General features: G+C 38.1%; 1 protein-coding gene across 1 annotated transcript; it reads left to right on the plus strand.

Annotated features, from left to right (window-relative positions):
- Positions 1 to 9277: 9277 nt before the first annotated feature.
- Positions 9278 to 17769, plus strand: KBTBD3 (kelch repeat and BTB (POZ) domain containing 3). The gene is made up of 2 exons (XM_006887291.1): positions 9278 to 9504; positions 16167 to 17769. Exons 1-2 carry the CDS (start codon positions 9284 to 9286, stop codon positions 17767 to 17769), a joined length of 1824 nt encoding a protein of 607 aa, XP_006887353.1. The 5' UTR covers positions 9278 to 9283.
- Positions 17770 to 18261: the final 492 nt, after the last annotated feature.

Below are 18261 nucleotides of genomic sequence, written 5' to 3' on the forward strand. Positions count from 1 at the left end.
AGGATAACTCATGTCAATTACATACCCTTAACATGCCTGTTATCCTAAACTTTGAGAGGATATTTAGAAAACCAGAAGAATCTAAAGTAGTTGTTGTTAATGTGTCTTGGAGTCAACTACAGTTGAAGGTGACCCTATGAGTCACAGATCTGAGCCTTGCTCTATCCTGTGCCCTTCTTATGATCTCCAACACGCTAGAGTCCTTTGTTCTAGTTATATGTATCAGTCCATCTTGTTGAAGGTTTTCTTCTCTCTCTCTGACCCTCTACTTTCCCCAGCATGATGTCTTTTTCAAAAGACTGGTGCCTTCCTCTAGCACACCTGAGGTCTGTGACAAGAAGTTTCACTTCTTGCTTCTAAGGATCATACTGGTTGCACTTCCTTCAGGATAGTGAAGAAAAAAAAGATATCTTTGTATCCTCAGGATGTTGTTGTTATGTGCCGTCAAGTCACTTGCGACTCATAGTGACCCTGTGTACAACGGCCCTAAACCCTGCTCTATCCAGTGCCGATATCACTGCCTCTGACACCCATCCCGATTGCCCCAGTCACTGAATCAATCCACCTGATAGAGGGTCTTCCTCTTCTGCACCGTCCCTCCACCCTCCCAAGCATGATGTCCCTCTCCAAGGACCTCTCCCTCCTTACGACATGTCCAAAGTATGTCAGACGAAGCCTCAGAATCCTTGCCTCCAAGGAGCAGCCTGGTTTAACCCTCTCCAGGATGAATCTGCTTGTTTTCTTGGCAGTCCAGGATACATTCAATATAAAGGAAATTAAATAGTATCTTTAAATGATTGAGAGTATAAAGCTATGGCAAGCAATATCTTCAGTGAGGTAAACTGAATCTCCAGATAATTGTGTGGTTCTCCAGGGTAGGCAAAGTATAGACCTCCCATGTTTACTACAGGTTACTGACACTCCAGCCCAAGAATAAACTAGAGAAGAGAAACAGAGACCTGGAATCACACCCTGGCTATATTATACCATTGAGAACTTGCTTTGAGACACTGTCTTAACATTACCTGAAGTCAAAATAGAAAATTCTTTGCCATCAAGTTGGAACCAACCTGTAGCTGACCCTCCAATAGGTTTTTAGAGGCTGTAAATTGCATAAATTGCACAGGATCAATTGCCCATCTTTTCTGCGGAGCAGCTGGTAGACTTGAGCCACCTGCCTTGGAGTTGTCAGCACAACTGTTTACTCACTAGGCTACCAGTCTATAGTGTAGACTAAAGGAGCCTTGATGGCACAGTGCTTAAGCATAGAACTACTAAACAAAGGTTATATCCCATTAGCCACTCTGCTCTTCTACTCTCATAAAAACAACCTTAGGACCCTATGGGACAGTTCTGCTCAGTCCTGTGGGGTCTATATGAGTCAGAAACAATTCAAAGGCTTACAGCGCCAACAATGTAGAATAATTGTGACCATAGCACCTGTGTAATTGATCTCTGTCCCTTTCAAGTATAATAGAATTCTCCCTCTTTAAACAATCCTTTACATCCTAATGGGATCAATAAGAAAGGCTAACTCAAGCCTCCTACCAATTTACTCTTTTCCAATGATCCTGAAACTGTGGATAACACCTATTTACACTGATAGTATTTGTGATCAACTTGGCTTTTAAGTGCTTAGAATCCTTAGAGCACTGCTTTCCTGCCCAAGAAACCTTGGTAGTATAATGAATGTGTAATGTGATAAGCTGCTAACTCAAAAGTTAGCCATGCAAATCCACCTGATGCTCCTAGTGAGAAAAATGGGCAGTCTCCTCCTATGAAGATTTATAATCTCAGGAACCTGATGGAGGGCTGCAATAATTTGAACTAACCTCATGTGGGAACCTCATGTGAATTGCTTGTCTTTTATGTTAAATTTCTAATAGAAAATAAACACATCTATTTTTAGCATGTTTGATTTATGCTATTTTAATTTTTTTTTTGTACCAACACAGTTAGGTATAATTTAACCCCATCATACAGACGAAGAAGAATCAAAGATTCATTTCCTTAAATTATATCACAACCAAATCTTTAAACTGGTATCTGGATTCTTACCTATCTGATCGTGTAGACCTACTCTCTCTCCTATTCATGTTCTGTCATACCCTTAGGAACACAAGTAATTTTTTAGAAAAATTGAATTTAAAACCTGTGTAATATTATTATGAAATGAGGATAACATGCTTCATTTTCAAAGTTATATGTGAAAAATTATAGAAGAAATATGCTTTGCAAACTGAGGATTTCTCTTGGCACATTAGCAATTTGTAATTCTATTTACATCACACTTTAAATTGAGATACTCTTTTTCCATTTTAAATCATAAATTATAAATGTTGTTTTTGTTATTATGTGCATTGAGTTAAAACCGACTCATAGTTAAGTCAATTTTCAGAGGCTGTAAATCACACAGTAGAAGATTACCTTTCTTTCTCAGAACAGTTGATGGATTTGAACTGTGTGCCTTCAGGTTGACAGCACAACTCCTTACCACTGGACCACTAGAGCTCCACATAAACACTCATAACAACTGATCTCATTATCTTTCCTATTGTTCTTGAGTATCCTAACTCACAGCTACTTAGAATACTTCTCTAATAACTACCTCAAGTAAATTATTATTTTCTAGCAGTACTGCCACTGCATCTAACTTTTACTGCCTCCTACACACACTCACTAACTCACAAAAACACATGCTTCCTTACAGTAGATCATCTGTCTAAAAGAATTTTCTATGAACAATGAAATGCTTTCTTTCCAAAATGTTCTTCCCAACATAATAAGCCAACTCCATTACTATTGAGTAAACTTCAACTCTTAGTCACCCTCAATTGGGTTTGGTTTTTTGGTTTTGTTTTTTTTGGATTGTAAAAATTTTATTCTCTTTAATAACTATAATAATTCCACCAAAATTATACAAAGTACATTCAGTACTTAGGGGTGGCGGAGGATGAAGATGAGAGGGAAGTCAGCCTGACATGCAGCGTTGTCAGGAGACTGGAGCCCAGCTGGGCTAGGGGAAGTCAGGACCAGAGGTCCAGTTGTAATCCAAAAAGCAAACATTGACCATAGATGCTTGGGTTGTTGTGTTGTGTTGCTTTGTTGTTGTTTTTTAATAAAGGCCACTCCGGAGAAAGCAGGATGAATGTGCATGTTCTGGGGGGTGGGGGGGAGACTGGCTCAGGCCTCTTGCTGTTAGGTGCGGGCTGGCACTCAGGCGAGCTCCAGGTTGGTGGGGGGCAGGTTTCTATGCTTGAAATACTGTACAGTTTATTGGGGCAGCTCCGCCAGCACAGCTTTGGCCAAGGTCTCCATTGTGCATTGTGGAACTCTCAAAAGGGCACAAACTGCACAATGTCATGGGCTGCCTTCTCACCCATGTGGGAGCACAGCGTGAGGAGGCTGTCCTCACCCAGTCACTCCACAGCCACAAAAGTCGGTGTTGCCCACACCCGCAATGATGATGGACAAGTGCAGCTTAGAAGCCTGTACTATAGCCTGCCTGGTCTCCTCCATGTCACTGATGACACCATCCATGATGATGAGAAGGATGAAGTATTCCATGGCCTGACCTGCAAACTCAGCCACATTGTTGATGATGTGGGAGGAGTTGGTGGGACCTTAGGAGCAGAAGTGTGGCAAGCAGGCTGAGTATGCCTGGACAATGCCATCCACGCCTAAGCGGAGGGGTTGGTGGGATTGAAGTTGATGGCAAACTCGTGTGAAACCTTCCAGTCTGGAGGTAGTGGGGCCCCAAATCCCAGAGCTGGAAGCATCTTGTCACTGTCGTAGTCCTGAATGATCTGTCTAACAGCCCAGATGGCCTACACGTACTCCTTAGTGCCCATGGGGTTGATATAGTGCTAAGAGGACAGGTAAAGGGGGTTCCCATTTCCATTGGGTTTTTGAGGCTGTAAATCTTTATAACAGACTGCCCATTTTCTTTCTTCCACAAAGTGGCTGTTGGACACAAACTGCTAACCTTTGTTCAGTATACCACCAACTAGCCTTCCCACCTAAATAGTTATTCACTATATGAGGCAAGTTTCTCCTTGGAGGCAAAGATTTTGAAGCTCTGTCTCCCATACTTTGGACACGTGGCCAGGAGGGACCAGTCCTTGGAGAAGGACATCATGCTTGGAAAGGTGGCAGAACAGCACAGGAAGGGGAGACCCCAGATGAAATGGATTAACTCAGTGACTGGAGCAATGGGAGCTGGTGTGTCAGAGTCAGTAAGACTGGCTCGGATAGGGTAGGGTTCAGTGCTGTTGTACATAGGGTTGCTATGAGTCACAGGCAACTCAACAACACATAACAACAACAAATGTGGCTACTAAGCAGTTTGAATATGAGTGAATCAACCAGAAAACTGAAATTTTAACTTTTAAGTATTTTAAGGTTAAATAATCATACACAACTCATGTTAGTGGTTACACAGTGCAATGATAAGTTGTTTTATTCTTTAAAATGTAATTCTAATCAATGCTGAAGTACCATTCAGATTCTTCTAATATTCAACCCTGGACTTAAGTAAAATCAGATCTTTTAATGAAAAAAAAATCCTTCGCAGGAGATTTTCCCAGTGCAACACATTTTTTTTATTTCTTGACTACTGTCACAACAGGTATTGATTGTGGATCCAAGTAAAAGAAAATTGTTGACAACTTCAGTCTTTTCTCCATCTATTTTAAAGTCGCCTATCAGTCAAGTGTTGAGAATTTTTGTCTTTTAAATGTTTAGATAATAGTCTATTTTAGGCTGTAGTTAATAGTTAATAGGCTGTAGTTTTGGGTCTTCAGTGAGTGAGTTCTTTAAGTTTTCTTCACTTTCTGCAAACAAGATTGTGTCATCTGCGTAATGCAAATTGTTATTAAGTCCTCCTTCAATCCTAAGGCCACATTATTCTTTATGTAGTCCAGGTTTTCAAATTATTTGCTCAGATTGAATAGGTATAGAGGAAGCAAACAGTCTTAATATACACCATTCCCGATTGTAAATTGTGCATTGTTTCCTTGTTCTGTCAGACAGCTTCTTCTTGGTCTGTGTATAGGTTTTGCATAAGCACAATTCAGTGTTCAGAATTCCCATTCTTCTCAATGTCATCCAATCTTTATTATGATCCACAGTTAAATAATCTTTATCAACATTTTACACACGTGGTATTAGTGATTTTATTAAATAATTTCCTCATTCTGTTGGAGCTTTTTTTTTTTTTAATGGAAACAAATATGGACCTTTTCCAGTTGACCCAGGGAGGTGTTCTAAATTTCTAGACCACATTGCCACTGCTATTGGAGTGAGATGGTATCTCGCTGTGATTTTTGTTTGCCTCTCTCTGATTGCTAGTGATTCTGAGCATTTCTTCAAGTATCTGTTGACCATCTGAATGTCTCCGTCTATGAAAAATCTTTTCATGTGTTTTGCCCATTTTGTAGTTGGGTTATCAGCCTTTTTCTTGTGGAGGCCCTCTAGTATTCTGTAAACTTTCATTATGAGATCCTCTCTGAGAAGGGATTGCCGATTACCCCCCACCCCCGCCCCAAGTCAGTAGTGGGGTTTTTTTCACTCTATTGGTTAAAGTTTTTGATGCACCCAGGGTTTTAATCTTTAGAAGGTCCCGTTCATTGATGTTATCCTCTCCTGGTTATGCATTTCTGGTTGTGTTTGCCAACCAGTTTATACCATAAACTAAGCCTTCTAAGTTTGGTCCAGTTATATCTCTTATGATTTTTATGGTTTGGGGCTTTACCCCTCTGTCTCTGATCTGCCTTGAGTTGATTTTGGGGTTATGATCTGAAATAGAAACCCTGCATAAGCTTTCTGCAGGTAGTAGTCCAATTTTGCCAGTGCCGTCCGTTGTTGAAGAGGTTGTCATTTCTCCATTCAATGGACTTTGCTTCTGTGTTAAATACCAGCTGACTGTAGTTTAATGGATTAATTTCCAGGTTTTCAGTTCTGCTTCATCAATTGATATGTCTGTTATTGTACCATTACCATGCTGTTTTGGTTAGTATAGCTGTGTACGAGGTGTTAAGATCAGGGAGTGATGTGCCTCCCATTTCATTCTTGTTTTTCAGAAGGGCTTTGCTCATTCAACGTTTCTTTCCTTTCCAGATAAAGTTGCCAATTCCCTTTTCTATCTCTTTGAAAGATGTATTTGGTATCTGTATTGAGATTGCATTAACTTGTAGAATGCTTTTGGTAGCATTGTCATTTTTAATATATTGAGTCTTCCTATCTGTGAACAAGGACCATTTTTCCATTTATTTAAGTCATTTATTGTTTCTTGCAGTAGTGTTTTGTAGTTTTCTTTAAAAGGGTCTTCTGTGTCTCTGTTTAGGTTTATTTCCAAGCGTATAAATTTGTGATTGGTTATTAAGTGTTATTGCATTCTTAGTTTCCTTTTCTATGTCCCCTTTGTTACTGTAGAGGAAGAAATTAAATTGAGTTTTGGTTGAGTGCAGTACCCTGAGTACATCCATTAGGTAAAGTTGACTGGTTTTATAGTTTAGATCTTCTGCATCTTTGCTAAATTAACTTTCAAAATGGACCTATCCTTTGGTGGAAGTGATGTGTTATAGACTTGTGCAACTACTGTTGTGCTATTTCTTTCTTTAAGTCTGTTAACTGTTTCATGTATTTTGCAGGTCTGTCAATTCATGTGTAGATGTTGACCAAGGTAATATCTTGTTATCTATTCTATAGTTCCCTTCCTTATAGTTTATGGTGGTTTTTATCCTGAAATTTGTTTTATCAGTGGTTAGTATTGCCACTTCTGCTTTTTCGTGGGTTCCATTTGCTTGGTATGTTGTTGGTTTTTTCCTACCTTTGATTTTTAGTCCTTTTCCTCATTTCTTAAATGTGTCTCTTGTAGGCAATATATTGATGGCCTTTGCTTTTTTATCCATTCGGCTACCCTTTTTCTCTTAATTGTTGCATTTGGTCCTGTTGAAAACTTCTGCCATTTTGGTCTTGATATTCTGGATTGCATTTTCATGCATTTCTGTTTGTTTTGATTTTTTTTTTTTTTTCAGGTACTGTGTTGGCTGTATATTCTCTGTCCTGTGATGATTTTTTTTAAGTTCTTATACCTCTTTGTCTGTAGTTTCAATTCTTGCTTCCATCTTTTGCATATTCTCCTGTGGTTGTTCATGTTTCTCTACCTTGATTTCTTTCTTCTGGCTCTGTGTCTCCGGAGTATTTGCTTTTTATGACTTTGATTCTTTCTTCCATCATTTTCACCTTCTTCCATATCTGTTCATATAACTCTGAGCCTTCAGTGTATTTCTCTGGTTCCTTGTGTCTGGGTGTTCACTTTATTTATGGCTTTCATCATTTACACCATCTTCCATAGATGTTCGTATGACTCTCTGTCAGTATATTTCTTCTGCCTCTCTGTCTCTGAGATCTTCATTGGGTGTTAAATATGCTCTGAATTTTCAGGAGGTTTATTTTGTTTTTCTTTTTCCATAATGTTTGACGCTGCCTGCTGCTTTCTTGGCATTATGTAAAGTTTTTATTGGTGTATATTAGACCATTTCTATTGTATCTATTGTATCTACCATCTCATTCTCTGTAGGTTGCTGAGGTTCTTTATCTTGATGATGTTATTTATTAGTTGCAGACTTAAGTATTATTTTTATGAGGGAGGGCACCTTACTATTGCAGGACTCCTTTCTGGGCCTGTGCAATGGGAAAGTTCACCTTTAAGTCCTTTAACATCTCCCTGAATTGCAGGACAGCCTTGCTGGAGTCTCACCTAATTGCACCCTGCCTCTTCTAAAGTTTGTAATTGTGCATGGTGGTGGTAGTGCACGGTAGCCAGAGATCACCTTCCCTGGCAATCAGCTGCATTCTCTGTGTCCTTGGTGAGGTCCGGGAGGACAGGGCCCATACCTCTATCCTGTTACCCTTGCAGTTCTTGCACATAGCCTGGTGGGGAATCTATTGAGTCTACACTCACCTCTTCTAAAGTTTGTAAATGTTCTTGGTGGTGCTGGTGAGCACAGCCTCAGAGACCACCTTCCCCTGGCAGGCAGCTGCACTCTCTCTCTCCCATGTGGAGTCAAAGGGGGGAAGGGCCCAACCTCCATCAAACCACCTTTTCAGTTACTTCATATAACCTGATGGCGATCTCTCCTCCAGCCTGTGCCTGCTTCCTATAAAGTTTGCAGGTGTCTTTAGGGGTGCTGGCAAGCATAACAGCTAGAGAGCACCTTCCCCTGGCAGGTAGCTGCACTTGAAAGTTTACAGACACTTTGGATTTCCATTCATACATTGTTGCACACCAAGATCAACATTTTTAACAGTTGCTTTATTACCAGAAGAAAATGGAAAATTGGGGAAAGGGTATTTGTGCCTAGATATTAACTACTAGAGAAATAATTCCCCTTTAATATAATACTAAGACTGTTGTTAATTGCCTTCTAGTCAAGCATGACTCATAGTGACCCTATGAACAAAAGGCCTGAAGCCCCTCTACAACTATTGACATTTATCAAAGTTCATAGAATTTCTGGAGGCATGTGGTTTAGGAAGTGGACTACATGTAATAATCAAAGCTTCAAACTTTGATTCTGGTTCAGCTTCCTGCTGAAAGTATATATTTCTGACTCATCTAAACAGAATCAGAACCTACATTTTATGTATGCATGGGGATCACCTGAGGAATTATAAGATTCATTTAGAGAATATTGTTAATATGCACATTCTAATTTAGTATTATTTGGATAAGAAATGTAAATTTGCATCAGGGATCAAGCCAGAATGAATTACTTTGAAACCTTTGCAGTAAGTTCCTGTAGAAAACAGTTTTGTCTGTATCCAATGTATTCAACCATACTTTTTGCTATTTACCACAACTATATAGCCTTAAGTGCTACCCTTTTTCTAGGGAACTCTGGTGTACTAGTGGAGGAAGTTCCAGTGGCCTAGTGACAAGAAGCCACATTGCAATCCCAATGGCACATGGTTCAAATACACCAGTTGCTCTGTGGGAGAAAGATGGGCAATCTCCCATGCGATTAACTAACTGCCTCTGAAAACCTGGGGGAAGGTGTGAAGGTCCACTGTGGGTCAGTTCCAACTCTTCGGTACACAACAACAAACAACATCTTTTTTTAATTATAAAGCTCTCCACTATTACATGTTATAAAACAAACTTAGTATCTTAGAAACATTGTTGACACTGAAGGAAAATTCTATAAGACTCTGCTATATCTGTGATTTATTTCCTTTTTTTCTTTTTTAATTCTAGTTCTAAGAACAGGTGGAATTGGCTATGGATAATTTATATTATTCCAATCAACAAACTTCATGTAATGGAATTCCATCTGAGAAGAAAAACAGCTTCCTTGTATCAGAAGACCATGGGCAGAAAGTCTTAAGTATATTACAGAATTTCAGAGAACAGAATGTCTTTTATGATTTCAAAATAATCATGAAAGATGAGATAATCCCATGCCATCGTTGTGTGCTAGCAGCCTGCAGTGACTTTTTCAGGTACTTCGTCTAATCTTTCTATGCTCTGATTTTATAATGTTCATAATTATTATTTTCTTAACCATGCACAATTTCTCTCCCACAGGTACAAGCAGTAGTTTGTGTTTTTTTTTTTGTTTCTTAAAAATGTTAATTAGAAACAAGATTATCTAGTGACTCATGAAAAAGAAAATGAAGATCTTATTTTACAGCTCAGGTCTTCCTAGGTCAGCATCTCGCAAAGTTTTGTGGAATTTTTGTAAACATCTCATTTCATTAGTAACAATCAGTGCAAAGCTGGTTCCTAAGAGGCAGAGGTTAAACACATCCCAGATTTTTAACTGCAGTACCACTTCATCACATGTTGACCACCCTTCTTCCCCACAGCACTCTTCTTTCTTCATTGGCTTAAGTCCTATGATGCAATTTCTCACAGAACTCACAAACTGCATTTACAGGTAATATGATTTGTTCAGGAAGAAATAGGTTAAAACTTGAGATCAAGATTGATTTGGAAGTAAAACAACAGAATAAACTTTGTAACAATAGACCTGCCACTCAGGATCAAAGTCAGGAAGAGCACAGGCAAGGTCTGGAGGGTTCCCTGACAGTGAAAAGCACATTTGTCCTTCCTCTGTGTTGGTTAGTTTTGCATGCCCCTCAGAGGCTGCACACCCCCTCAGGACACACCTCCTTTTGGCAACATACCGCGACACTTGTCCTCTCAGTGCGCCGGGCTCTTTCTTCCCAATGTTGTTGATTGCCTTCGAGTCAAGCACGACTCATAGCAACCCTATAATTATTGACATTTATCAAAGTTCATAGAGTTTCTAGAGGCATGTTGCTTAGGAAGTGGATGCCACTCCTGTTTCCTTTATGTATATATATAAAATAAAAACTATAAATCATGGGTAATTGGGCATGCTTCCACAGTTCGATGGATTTTGACTGAAACTGGAAAATAACATTTTGTATTTCCAAAGCCCTTTAAATCTTGAACCTTTCATGGTGGATTTTTAGTAAGTCGTTTTAAGCATAATCCAAACTATAGACAAGATAGAATACAAACCTCCAGATCCATTTTCCATCATATCTAAACACTAGTCTGGATGGTCATAAAAGGAGGGAAAGAAACTGAAACTGACTCTAGGCTGCTTGTTCATGTAAAAAAAAAAATTTATATAAATAAATAAATCTGTAAAAAAAAAGAATACCTTTTATTTTTTCAGGAGTGAGGGCAATGCTTCATTGCAGGGATCCACCTCTCCTATTAACTTCTTGTCCTATTGTTCTCAATGGAAATTTATTAGTGAATAAGAACAGTGTGTTCTATCACTAAGTTTACAAGGCAGGACCCCTAAGACCTTTGGGTGTTCTCCCAGGAGGAAACCTCCATGAGTTTATGGCGGGTACTCACCAGCCAGAGCAGGATTTAAGGGTGGCACCAAGTAAGATTTAATAAACAGACACCCCTAAAGGGTACAAATTCTACTGTTTTTAATGCTCTCACCATGATTTTTTCTGCCAAAACCTAATTATAGTTTGCACTTACTGACTATAGACTGTCTGTCCTTCATTCAGCAGACTTCTATGGATATGTATTATCTCTGAACACCCACTCTGCAGTTCCATGCTTTTATTTTGTAGGAACCTTCGTTCAGTGCCATAGCACAGTTTCCTGCTTGAAGTGGGAGAGAAGGCTGCAGCAGTCTCTGATTAGCTGAGAAGACTGTGCCTGAGCACCTCTTATGTGAGCAGACTCTTCTCAGGTCCCAGAGGTCCCTCCCATCTCTCATCTGTGTCAGCTTTTCTTCCACATGACTCTTCTCTGTTCTCTTACCCTACACATCTCCCCTTCGACACCAGAAATGTAGTGGTTAAGTACTTGGCCTGTTAATACAAATGCCCTGAATCTAAATCCCAGTGTTCACTCTTGTTAACTACTGACTTAACCTAGTTACTTATCTTCTCAGGTCTCAGGCTTCTCTTTTAAAAATTAGAATAAAAATAGCACCTAACTCATAGGGTCATTATACAGATGAAATGCATTAATTTGTAAGTAATTTTTAGTAAAATGTGCATTGCATTCAATAATGATGTTGTTGTGTACCATTGAGTGTGAACCAACCCAAAGCTGACCCTCTGGCGTGTGTTCCAAGGCCATTTAATTGAACGAGGGGAGATTGCTCATTTTTCTCCCATGGAGCAGCGAGTGGACTCAATCTGCGTGCCTTCGGGATTGCAGCCCAGTTTCTTGCCATGTTAGCTGCTATTATTATTTGCAGATCTTACCAAAAGAGTGGAAGAAATCTGTTGTGAACACACGGATTTATTTCCCTTAATGTTTTCATGCTAACAAGAAGTTCATGCAAATATTTACATTTGTAGTATTCTGTTCTCTTATTTGAAGCTATTTATTAACTCCATCAGCACATAATCTTGTGCACAGTGCTTTCCTCAGCTCACCTCTACATTATTGTGAGTCTGATTTTACTTTTTAAAATTACTGTTATAAAATAGTAAGATGCCTTTAAGATCTTTTACCTGTTTTGACGCAGCACAGTTGATAGGCTTACCATAACTTGCACCCTTAATTGTTTATAATATTTTGCTAATGGAGTTGCACTAGCATCCCAAAGGAACACAGTTCAAATCCACCAGCTTCTCTGTGACAGAAGATGGACACTCTCCTCCCTTACAATGTACTGCCTCTGAAAACCCACTGAAGGGTCAGCTATATGTTGGTCCACCTCATGACAGTAGCTAACAAAAGTACACATAAGAATAGGTACAGATGTACATGGATGTTCTGTCATTTACAACTCTTGCATTGTGGGCCATTAATTGATAATATTTTTGTCCTAATCAAGTTCAATGGAATATAGAGAAGAAAATAAAATTAAAATGCACAGGACAGAAAAATAAACAACACATAATAGATGCCCTTTTACAATGTGTTTGGAAATGATATGTAAAACAGTCCAAACAAGACATTGAATTGGAATCACAAACACTCTAACCAGTTTATGATAAATTTAAGAAAGATGCTACTGGATGATTTAAATATAAGTAGGATGAAATAGAAATACGAGCTTTTCATGTGTTAATAGGTAAGGTAACTTCTCAGAAATGTGGGTGCTTAGAACTATATAAAATCTGATAGAAAATGTCTGCTTTCTTAAAGTAACAATAGCTAAAACTTTGCATGTTAATTAGTTCATTTATTCCTCTCAGCAAGCCAATGAAATAAGTACTACTGAATGGGTACTGAAATGTCCCCATTTTCTGATGAAGAATATGAAGTATCACGAATTTAAGTAAACTCCCAAAGGAGACACAGCTAGTGAGTAGCAAGAGGTCAGCTTTGAATATTCTCTAGTCTGACTAGACATTTTAATGACCTAATATAATTATTATCACTGATTGATAGACAGTTTTTTGAAAGACTATATAATGTATATTTCTGTGTGTTTTATGGTATATTGGGAATAATGGGGAGATATTTTGTCATCCTTCCTTTCCTTAAAGGGCATTCTGTATTTGGATAACCTTTTCTATTTTTCAGTTGTAGTTCATCTTTAAAGAGCTCTGGTGACCTAGTTGTAAGGAGCTGCCAACCCAAAGGCATGCCGTTTGAATCCTCTAGCTGTTCATGGGAGAGAGATGGGCAACCTCCTCACATACAATTTAAAACCTTTGAAAACCCATTGGAGAGTCATCTGTGAGTCAGTTCCTACTCGAAGACACTCAGCAGTTCTTCTTTAATATTGTTTAGTTACCTTCTAGAGTAGGCTCCAGCAAATTGGCTTTCCTTCTACTTCAGCTCTTACAGGCACTGCTTACAAGAATATTCTGGATAGACTGACACAAATACAAACAAGGATTAAGGCAAAAATAAAGCCATCTAGTCAGTCTTTTTTTTATTATTAATTTATTTTATTTTTCATTTCAATGAACATCTACAGAGATTTTGGAATTCCATTCATTTATTGTTGCACCCCATCCAGTCAGTCTTAATCTCAGTATATTACCAATTTTTGTATTTGAGTGTAAGGTTAAAAATGAACAGCTCTAGATAGAAAGTTAATAGAAGGATAGATGGTAATTATTGTTATAAAGAATAGTAAAATACATATAGTTCCCTGCCCTTAGAACTCCAGACAGTTTATGTTTTTGCATAAATTGTACTAAGTTCCCTATTACTAAACTTGTATCAGATTTACTGATAAATCAGAATGTGTTATAAAGAACTTTAAAGCTAATCTAGTTATTCACATGGGAACCCATCTCCATTTCTCAGTGGCTTCTGTCATTGAAACTTATTTTCAGTCTTTTTTGACATGATGACACAGTAGTACTATTATTTTGTTTTATTTATTAAATTGTGTTCCTTTTCCCCTAAAGTGTTTTTATGACATAGTGATTGGTTTACTTTTACATGGTGGATCTTCCTACAAAAATAGATTTTTTAAAAAATAGATTTGTAGGAGGCATCTAGTCTGTCTCTTCTTTCACAAGTTTTTGTTGATGTTGTGTACCGTCAAGTCAGAACTGACCCATAGCTGACCCTCTGGCAGGTTTTCTGAGGCTGTTAACTGCATGGGAAGAAATTGATTAATGGTTCAAAAGACATTTTTATATCCCAAACCCAGACATATTGTATATAAATGCATATTTTAAGTGATTTTGTTATCAGCACAGTTCTACTAGTTAACTCATTTAAAAAAATGTGGCAGACAGATTTTGCTTTAACTTTATGAATAATATGTAAGAACATCAAATCTGTGTATAGAATTTGAATCTTTTTTACAGTCTTTCTTATTTTAATAACTGCAGCTTAGCTATTCTGTGTGTGTATATGTCTGTATATTTTTTTATTTTTTTTATTTTTTCACAACCCCCCCCGCACCTCCCCAAACCCCACCCCCTACCCCCAAATATAATCCACTCTGCAACCCTCATTGCATATTCCTATGATAAAAATAATGCCCTAAAATATAATACTTTTGTCTGTATATTTTTTAATAAGAAAATACATAATGTATCACTTGATAACATTGAGGAGTTCTGGTGATAGAGGGATTAAGCACTGACTTGATAACCAAAAGATGAGTAGTTCAAGCCTACTGGCTGCTCTGCAGGAGAAAAATGTGGCTCTCTGCTTTCATAATGATTTGGAAATTGTATGGCCAGTTCTACTCTGTCTGATAGAGGCTCCACGAGTCAGAATTGACTTGGCAACAATGAGTTTGGTAATGGTTTGTTAACATTGGATAAATAATATGGCAGGTAAGTATTACAAAATATTAATTTGTTGGATTTTTTCATTATATAGTATATTTCTTTAAAATAATAAGACCTTTATTTGAAACATGTAATGACTTTATACCTGTTACACATCAGTAGAATTACTTTTTTAATTGAGATTTTAATGAAAGATTATAGAGAATTTGTATTTCCATTTATTCATTATTACACATTTTCCTCCAAGCCCACCCCTCCCCCCATTCTCTTTTCTCTTTGAAAAAAATGTTTTATTTTTCATTGTTATACAGTTCCCCACCCCAGCCCCCGTAGTCCACTTTACTGTGCAGCTCTTTTTCTGGCTGTTGTCATGCAAATAATACCTAATCATATATTCCATTTAAGCAGTTCTTTCCCTCATCTGATTCAATGCCATGTACATTATTTATCTCCTCTCTTCTTAGTTTTCCCCAACCACCATGTCAGGCCTGTTTTATAACAGTGGGATTATACAGTATTTGTCTTTTTTGTGACTGAGATATTTCACTCAGCATGATGTCCTCCAGGGTCACACATTTTGTATAATATTTTCATGAGTTCCTTGTTTTTCAATGCAGCATAGTATTCCATTGTGTGAATATACCACAGTTTCTCTATCCATTCGTTTGTTGATGGGCACTTGGGTTGTTCCATCCCTTTGCTATTGTGAACAGTGCAGCAATAAACATAGGTGGTTTCTTTAGGATAAATTCCCAGTAGTGAAATTGCTGGATCAGATGGTATTTCTATTTCTAACTTTTTGAGAAAGCACCGTATCACCTTCCACAGTGGTTGCACCATTTTACACTCCCACCAACAGTGAATAAGGGTTCCACTTTCTCCACAACCTTGCCAGCATTTGTTTGCTACTCTGTTGAATTTTGCTGTTGTTACTGGGGTGAGATGATATCTCATAGTTGTTTTAATTTACATCTCTCTTTAAGCTAGGGATTTTGAACATTTCTTCATGTTTTTGTTTGCCATCTGAATGTCTTCTTTGGTGAAGTGTCTGTTCATATCCTGGGCCCATTTTGTGATTGGGTTGTTTACTTTTATCTTGTTATGGTACTCAAGTAATCTATAAATTCTATATATAAGTCCTTTATCAGACATGTCATTCCCAAATATTCTTTCCTAGTCTATGGCATCCTTTTTTACTCTATTGGAGAAGTTTTTTGATGTGCATAGGGATTTGATTCTTAGACAGTCCCATTCATCTATTTTACCCTCTCCTGGTTGTAGGTAAAATATTAATTTCATAGGTCTTAAAAATATATAACTGTATACAGTTTTAAAACAACTTTAGGGTAATGAAAGCATTTTTAAATAACATTGAAAATAATTGTTGAGTCACATATTCCTGTTTACTTGTTCTCCTGTGTTCTTCTTTATTCTCACAGGGCAATGTTTGAAGTAAACATGAGAGAAAGAGACGATGGAAGTGTTACCATTACTAATTTGCCCTCCAAAGCAGTAAAAGCATTTCTTGATTATGCTTATACTGGAAAAACCAAGATAACAGAAGACAATGTAGAAATGTTCTTTCAGTTGGCATCCTTCTTTCAAGTTTCCTTCCTGTCTAAAGCGTGCAGTGACTTTTTAATAAAAAGTATTGATCTTGTCAATTGTTTACAGTTATTATCCATATCAGATAGCTATGGCTCTCCCCGGTTATTTGATCATGCCTTGTATTTTGTCCAGCATCACTTTTCTTTACTGTTTAAATCCAGTGATTTCTTAGAGATGAATTTTGGAGTACTGCAAAAATGTCTAGAATCAGATGAGTTAAATGTTCCTGAGGAAGAAACTGTCCTGAAAGTGGTGCTTAGTTGGACTAAACATAACTTAGAATCAAGGCAGAAGTACCTGCCTCACTTGATTAAAAACGTGAGGTTGCATCAGTTGTCTGAGGAGACGCTCCAGGACGTCCTGCTCAGTGAAGAGTGCTTACTCAAAAGCACAAACTGCTTTGATATGATCGTGGATGCAATCAAGTGTGTGCGACATTCCGGTGGCCTTTTCCCTGACGCTCGGCCATCCACAACTGAAAAATACATATTTGTCCACAAAACGGAGGAAAATGGAGAAAATCAGTATACATTCTGCTATAATATAAAAGCAGATTCCTGGAAAATACTGCCCCAGTCACACCTGATTGATTTGCCGGGGTCCAGCCTGTCCAGTTACGGAGAGAAAATATTCTTGACAGGTGGTTGCAAAGGGAAGTGCTGCAGGACAATTCGCCTTCATATTGCTGAGCCCTATCATGACGCCACTGATCAAGCCTGGTGCTACTGTCCGGTCAAAAATGATTTCTTCCTGGTATCACCTATGAAAACACCAAGAACCATGCATGCGTCGGTTATGGCACTCAATCGGTTATTTGTCATAGGTGGGAAGACTCGAGAATCTCAGGCCATTAGAAGCCTCTTAGATGTTGAATCGTACAATCCCCTTTCTAACGAATGGGTGTCTGTTAGCCCACTGCCCAGAGGCATATACTACCCAGAAGCAAGTGCATGCCAAAATGTCATTTATGTGCTTGGGTCGGAGGTAGAGATTACTGATGCCTTTAACCCATCTCTTGATTGTTTTTTTAAATACAATGCTTCAACTGATCAGTGGTCTGAACTGGTAGCAGAGTTTGGACAGTTTTTTCATGCAACACTGATTAAAGCAGTCCCAGTGAATTACACATTGTATATATGTGACCTTTCCACCTATAAAGTGTATAGTTTTTGTCCAGATACTTGTGTTTGGAAGGGTGAAGGATCATTTGAATGTGCAGGGTTTAATGCAGGTGCAATTGGAATTGAAGACAAAATTTATATATTGGGGGGTGATTATGCTCCAGATGAAATCACAGATGAAGTGCAGGTCTACCACAGCAGCAGGTCTGAATGGGAAGAAGTTTCACCAATGCCAAAAGCCTTAACTGAATTTTACTGCCAAGTGGTCCAATTTAATAAATATAGAGATCCTTGGTTTTCTAATCATTTCTAAAAATGGCATATATTTGGCCAAAAACATGTTCTAAAAATATATAGTAAATTTGTTAACCATAACAGTTGGGGAGAAGGTCTCGTCTAATAACCTTAATAGAGAATTACTGTATATACACACTCTACATGCATTAACAGTCCCCAATATTTAAAGTACATTTTACCAAAAGTGAGACTGATTATCATTTAATCATTGAAATACATAATTTAATCATGATGTGTGAGAATTATAGTTTGGTCTTCAAAGAACTTCATCCATGAAAGGCTAGTGAAACATCTAAGTTCACAGATTTATACTATTTTGATGGGAGAAAGCTCTTTAGGTAATTGTTATTATGTGTTGTTGAGTCGCCTATGGCTCATAGCTCTGAACCTTGCCCTGTCTTTATTTAGCCAGTCTCACTGACCCAAACACACCTCTCCCATCACCCCATTTACTGTATGAATCCATCTCCTTCAGTGTCTTCCCGTTTTGTGTTGTCCCTCCACCCTT

The sequence above is a fragment of the Elephantulus edwardii genome, unplaced genomic scaffold (assembly GCF_000299155.1).
Source record: "Elephantulus edwardii isolate Elephantulus edwardi_28Jun2011 unplaced genomic scaffold, EleEdw1.0 scaffold00056, whole genome shotgun sequence".
NCBI classification, from domain to species: domain Eukaryota; kingdom Metazoa; phylum Chordata; class Mammalia; order Macroscelidea; family Macroscelididae; genus Elephantulus; species Elephantulus edwardii.